We start from the raw sequence: 6,572 nt of genomic DNA, 5'->3' as shown, positions 1-6,572 counted from the left end.
GTCAGGAGTGTCTCCAGTTGCTGAGAGGAGATCGTGCTGCGGGGAGCTGAGAACCGTAACCGGGGTTGACCAGAACCCGTGGTGGTGGGGAGAGGAAGGTGCAAACGGGCAGAGCGCTCTGTAGTTCGGAGTGGACCCACAGTGCTAGAGTTCTGTGCTTTTTGGTAAATAAAGGCAGGTCTGAAATAAGTAATTTTTGGAGATTAAAATGAACTATTTCTATAGTATTTTTAGAGAGGCACCTTCCCTTTGCCATTGCAGAGACCTGCTGGCCCTCGGATTGGGGCTGGCTGCAGGAAGGAGAGGCTTTGGTTTATCACAACGCAGATTAGCAGGAAAGGCTCCCTCACGCTTTATTAACCAAGTAAATGCTCTGCTTGATCTGTGTCAGTTTGGGCTTTAAGACACAGATTGTATTTGACAAGCTTCAGCTATTGATGGATCCTTTCCTGGGCTGTGTAGGGGTCTTGATGTAGTTTGTTGAGCCATGAGCACAGAAGTGTTGGTAGCTTGATCACTGCCTGTCTCGTAATATACTTATTTGCAGAGTTTGACGATGCAGCTAATTTGCTTGCAGCAAATCCTGATGCCACCACAATAAGCATCGATGAGCCTGTGGAAATCTCCAAGAATCAGCACGGCCGCCTGCAGGAGCCCAGGAGAGAAGAGGATGATGAATTACTGGGGACCGATGACTCCGATAAAACAGAGGTGATGCTCTTGCACCCGCAGTGCCTCCATCAGCACATACACAGATGGTGCTGGCAGCACTGAGAGGTTTCTAGAGGGCACCAGGGCTTCGTGCTGGCTGACTTAAAACTCTGCTGCTTCTCCATCACAGGCTACTTTCTCGATAGCAGAATTGGCAGAAGCAAATGTGTGTTGGCTTTTCAGCTGATGTTGTATGCAGGCCAGGAAATTGTACTGAAGTGGTGATTTAAGCAAGCAAATGTGCCAGGAGATGAGCACAGCAGCAGCTGAAAATAAGTGATATGACAAGGGGGAATGGCTTTAACCTGACAGAGGGCAGATTTAGATTAGATATTAGGCAGAAGTTCTTCCCTGTGAGGATGAAGGGAAGGGACCTGTTTTCTATCCAGGTACAGCTTAACTCCTGTGTAAATGAACTAGTAATGCATAAACTGCATGCTTGTCACATTTTCTGTGTTGCCTTTCCCACCATGTAGCTGCTTGCAGGACAGAAGAAAAGTGCCCCTTTCTGGACATTTGAGTACTACCAGACGTTCTTCGATGTGGACACGTACCAGGTGAATACTACACTCCAGAGGAAAGCTATTGTCTGAACTATGTCTTATCCAGACATTGAGGTTTTTCTTCCTCTTCGCATTTTCAGTCAGGCAAAAATCTGCATGTTTTCACAGGTCCTGGACAGAATCAAGGGTTCAGTTTTCCCAGTACCAGGGAAGAACTTTGTAAGGCTGTATATCCGCAGCAATCCCGACCTTTATGGTGAGTTCGAGGGGTGAGAATTTATCTTCTGTGATAAATGTTGCTAGTTTGTATTTGTTTTTAATTGCTAACCTTGAAAAAATGAGAGGGCAGAGGAGTTATTGAACTTGTTGATTTCATTTTAAGGTCCCTTTTGGATATGTGCCACACTCGTCTTTACTATTGCTGTCAGTGGCAATCTCTCAAACTTCTTCATCCATCTGGGCAAACCAACGTACCACTACGTGCCCCAGTTCAGAAAAGGTTTGTAAGTACTTGATACAGCCCTGAGTTCATGGGTTTGGTTATTTAGTTTGGTTTTTATTTGATTGATTGGTTGTGGCTAATGAACAGGTCACAGCTTTGATTTAGCGGTCTTTGATAGCTCTCTCTAAATCTTGAGATGTGTAACAAGTCCTTACAGTAGGCTGTAACTGACAGAACACCAGTCCTCCAGAGCAGGAAGTAGTTGCAGGGTTTTAGCAGAGCAAGCAGGAATAATTTGGGCCTTAGTGAAGGCACCCTTGTACAGAGGGTGAAAGCCCAGCAGTCGCCGCTGTAGTGCTTTTGTAGGTGCCTTTCTGGATCCATGGCCTCCAAGGGACCTGCAGGCCTCAGACAGAAAATGACTAAATTAAAGCACTACCCATATCACCTACCAAGGGCTGGAAGTTGTTACCTTCTGGCAAACTCACAAATAAGCAAAAGTTTCGCAACTGATACATGCCCCAGGGAGCTCAAAGAGAGGAGCCAGTAGTCTGTAGCTGTCGTTGTGCTGTGAAGGAGGCTGCTGTCCCTGCGGAACCACGTGGCTTCTGTTTGTTTCCAAAATCCACAGCATACTTGGAAGAACGGTGCCTTTTGGGTATCCAGTCACTTGGATCATTTCAGATTTAACACTAGCGTCTCTGTTCTCTGAATTTTTCCAGCATGCCTGCATACTATCCTCATTTTTCAGTAGCTATTATTAGCTGAATTTCTATTTCTAACTAAGTTTCTTTTCTCTGTGGCTCTTCCTTTCACACTGAAAACAGCAGCATTTTGTACATGGGTGTAGTAAAACCATTGAAAATATCAGGAGAATGCTTTCTGGAGTCTTTACTTTTAAACTAATTTGAAGAGCAGGCAAAGTAGTAGCTGTAAACTGGATGTAAACATGAAGTTCTCAGTTTATTAATAATTAAAACTTTATATTTTGAAAGTAACTTCAAAATTAGCTTTCTAGTTTTCAGGCTAAATGCTTCCACCTGTTTGATTCTGGCTGCTATTCTAAGTAAAACATTAAACCTTTTGTTGTGTTTCCAGTGTCCATAGCAGCAACAGCAATTTATGCATATGCCTGGCTTGTTCCCCTTGCTCTCTGGGGATTCCTGATGTGGAGGAACAGTAAAGTCATGAACATTGTCTCCTACTCGTTCCTGGAGATAGTGTGTGTGTATGGCTACTCCCTCTTCGTTTATATTCCTACAGCGGTACGTATGGCCTGAAGAGTGCACCTCTGCTACATGCCCTCCAAAAAGGTCCTGGTTTAGAAAGTTTGCTATTTCTTATAGTATTCTTCATAGTAATCAAAATCTTGGAGTCCAGGCAAATCATTTGCTCCTTTTGCTTGGCTGCGGTAAAGCTTTTTGTAGAAGCTTGCCTAGTGTAAAGATGTCTTGCGGGTCCTGGAAAAGGCCCATTTACCCACAGGCAGCAAATCCAAGGAAGGGTGCTGCTGGTGAGCCTGGCAGGCAGCCCGAGCCAACTTCAGGAACTGGGATGTGTGTGTCCCCAGTTACAGTCACTGTGCAGGATGGCAATGCTGATGGCTCCAAGGACAGGTTTCCATGGCAGGGACCATCCTGGACCACTCTGGCAAGGAAAGGTCCTGGAGGGAGTGCCGTAACTTAGGGGACACGCTCCTGTCATGTCCAGGAGCTCATCACTGTTGTGTTTTCCTCAAGTAACAATCAGATAAAGCATGAGTTAACTTGTGCACAAACTGGCTGGAAGTGTTTCAATGTCACAGAATGATGCATCAAATACCTGAATCCCCATTTCCTAACAATCATTTTCCTCCGTTTTGCAGATTTTATGGATCATTCCACAAAAAGTGGTGCGCTGGGTGCTGATGATATTCTCCCTGTGCCTTTCGGGCTCTGTTTTAGTGATGACTTTCTGGCCTGCTGTCCGAGATGACAACCGCAGGATTGCGCTGGCGACCGTGGGGACCGTTGTTCTGCTTCATGCCCTGCTGGCTGTCGGCTGTTTGGTATGACACTGCCTTCCCTTTTCTCTAACCTGGTATTTCCTGGGACTGCTGACAGGAAAGGAGGAGTTGGCTGCTTGCTGGAAGATCTTTTTTAATAAAGAAAGAAATAGTACTTCTGATAAAACTCCAAAGTAAAAGTTCCATTTATTTTAAACACAGGAAAAATTGATGCCAGTCTGGCTTTGACAGTGCTAGTAACAAACTCCATAATGAATTATAGAATCATAGGATATCTTGAGTTGGAAGGGATCTGGAAGGATGGAGTCCAACTCCCACAGAATCACTTGCAGAATAGTCTTATATTTATGTGGAATTTGGCATAGTATCAGCAAAGCATTAATCTTTATAGTATCCATTGCAGTTTATTCCAGTGAATACTTTGCTTAGTCCTTTAAAATGATTAAATGTTTAATATAAAGTGTGTGCTTAGAGTTTTATATATGAAAATATAAACCTGCTAGAACTTAGTAAAGTACCAGCATTATAAAAACAGGAGACCCTAGTGCTGTTGAAATAAATAATGAGGAGTACTTAAATTATTTGCTGTCTCTTCATTGCAGTAGGTAGAATGGTATCTTCCAGGCTTCAGGTCTGTTCCCCCCTCAGATTCCAGAGTAGATAGATTTGGTTTCCTACAGCTCAGTGTGCACAGAGGCAAAGGCAAAACACAACTCTTGTGTTAGTGGGAGACTTGCAGCTGATTTTTTACAAGGGCATGTAGTGACAGATCAAGGGGGAACAGCTTTAATCTGACACAGGAGACATAGAGATTAGATATCAGAAAGAAGCTCTTCCCTGTGAGGGTGCTGAAGCGCTGGCACAGGGTGCCCAGAGAAGCTGTGGCTGCCCCATCCCTGGCAGTGTTCAAGGCCAGGTTGGACACAGGGGCTTGGAGCAACCTGCTCTAGTGGAAGGTGTCCCTGCCCGTGGCAGGGGTTGGAACTGGATGAGCTTTAAGGTCCCTTCCAACACAAAGCGTTCAGTGGGGCTTCTGTCACCAGAGGCTGCCTGAAGCTTCACAATTTAAAACAGCAAACAGTGAAATACTTGCAATCAGTTCTATGCAGTACAGGCCTTTTTCAAGGGCCTTTGCTACTAATTGTTATGTTTTTAAAGTATCGTTTAGAATGCCATTTTAGTTGACCATTTCTAATCTGGTAAAACCAGAAAAGATCCAAATTTGCCATTTCAGTGCTGTGTTTGTACCTTAGGAAGAGCTGGGAGGAGGCAGAACTGGTTTGTTTGTCTCTAAGCAGTCTTTCTGTCCTCTGTATAACACAGGCATATTTTTTTGATGCCCCCGAACTGGATTTTCCTGCACCTGTCATCCCTGCTCACAATGGAACAACAGTAATAACAAAGAGTCTGTAAATAAGGTAAGAATCCAGTCTAAACTTTCTTCTGTAATCATCACAGCCATCTTGAAACTTTTCCCCATTACTGTGGTTGGGTGGAAAAGGGTTTAACAGACCACTTTTGCCAAATACATATAAAAATACCATTTATTGCAGTTGTAAGTATAGCCATAAAAATGACAAAGACTGAGGAACAAAGACATGTTACCTTTCTTTTCTTGATGTTTACTCTTGGTGAAGAAACACATATTTAAATAATCTACTCAGTCCCATAGGTCCTTTCAAAGATATTGTTTGGTTTGTTTTTTTCCCCTTAATCCCACATAAAAGCCCATGTTTGTTAGAATTTGTACTGCACAAGAATAACTTAAACCAGTAAACGATCACACTCCTATTTTCCTTTCCTCTAATGTTAAAAGTAAATTGGATCTTTTCCCTCTCGATGTTTGTGACCGTGTTTCACAGCAGCACCTCTGTGTCTGGGGAGATCTGTGTATCTGAGCAGGGCTGACTCTGAGCAGAGGCATCCCTATGGATCACATTCCTGGTGTGGGATGGTTTGAGGTTTTGCTTCCTGGTAGCTGGGAGTGCTGCCAGTGGCAGATGACGTTTGAATTCTGTTGGAGAGCTGAGACATGGAACGGGCCCAGGGAAAGGCTGACAGACATGCAGGGGCCACGCTGCTGCAAGTACACCAGCCACATGTGTTTATGTGGAAATAGGAGTTTTTACTGTCTAGAAGCTGTATTAGATTAAAAAAAATAAAGAAATGGTCAAATATGCCCAGCAAAAATGGTCACAGAAAATAACCAGCTGCGACACTTTAGTTTTAGAAGCTTTCCTCCTGCAAAACCAGTTTCTCATCCCAGCTGCCTGTTAAGATTCAAGATGAATTTCAGTATTTAGATAGAAATAGGTGCCTTATAGTGTCCTCTGGTGCCTGGGAGAAGCTGTAACATTCATGGAGTTGTCTCTTTCAGGTTACACCACCATCTGTACAGCAATCTTATTTTGGATTATTTTTCCACTGAAGCCCATGGGAAGTGCAACACGAAGGGCTGTTTTTGTAGAAAAGAGGACAGCGATGTCCCGTGGACGTGAGGAGGCCATCTCCATGCTTGCTGGACACTGGTTCCCTGAAGAGAGTGAACTGTCGATCCTAATCCTTCACACTGGTTTGTCTTTTAAATCCTGCCTACACTCCCCACACCTCCGAATAAAGTGTCTGAAGGCGATTTGAGTCTCATTTTGTGCATGAAATACCCAATACTCCTCCCCTAAAGCTGGCAGGAGGGCTTGGTAAGAGGTGTGGAGGGGAGACGCGTCAGGATCTTGCTGTTGAACCCCTTAAGGCTCTCCCCTGTGCCGCCACGGAGGCTATAAAGCGGTCCCCTCCGTATCCCTGCTGCTTTCCCGGGTCCAGCCCGTTTCCCTCCCCTCAGCCACGTCTTCCCGCCCCTCAGGGCTGGGTAACGCTTCCCGCTGTCCCTCAGGCCAGCCCAGGCGGTGCTGCC

At 44.7% G+C, this 6,572-nt stretch overlaps 1 protein-coding gene across 1 annotated transcript; it reads left to right on the top strand.

Annotated features, from left to right (window-relative positions):
• Positions 1–476: 476 nt before the first annotated feature.
• On the top strand, positions 477–5,079 carry YIPF1 (Yip1 domain family, member 1; the record flags this gene model as incomplete). The annotated part of the gene is made up of 7 exons (XM_010011308.1): positions 477–711; positions 1,188–1,268; positions 1,383–1,470; positions 1,597–1,713; positions 2,755–2,921; positions 3,521–3,703; positions 4,985–5,079. Coding segments are annotated over 7 exons (961 nt in total), but the record flags the coding sequence as incomplete, so codon positions are not given.
• Positions 5,080–6,572: the final 1,493 nt, after the last annotated feature.

The sequence above is a fragment of the Nestor notabilis genome, unplaced genomic scaffold, assembly GCF_000696875.1.
Source record: "Nestor notabilis isolate BGI_N333 unplaced genomic scaffold, ASM69687v1 Scaffold22893, whole genome shotgun sequence".
NCBI lineage: Eukaryota > Metazoa > Chordata > Aves > Psittaciformes > Psittacidae > Nestor > Nestor notabilis.
This window is presented reverse-complemented; position numbering and strand designations above follow the sequence as displayed.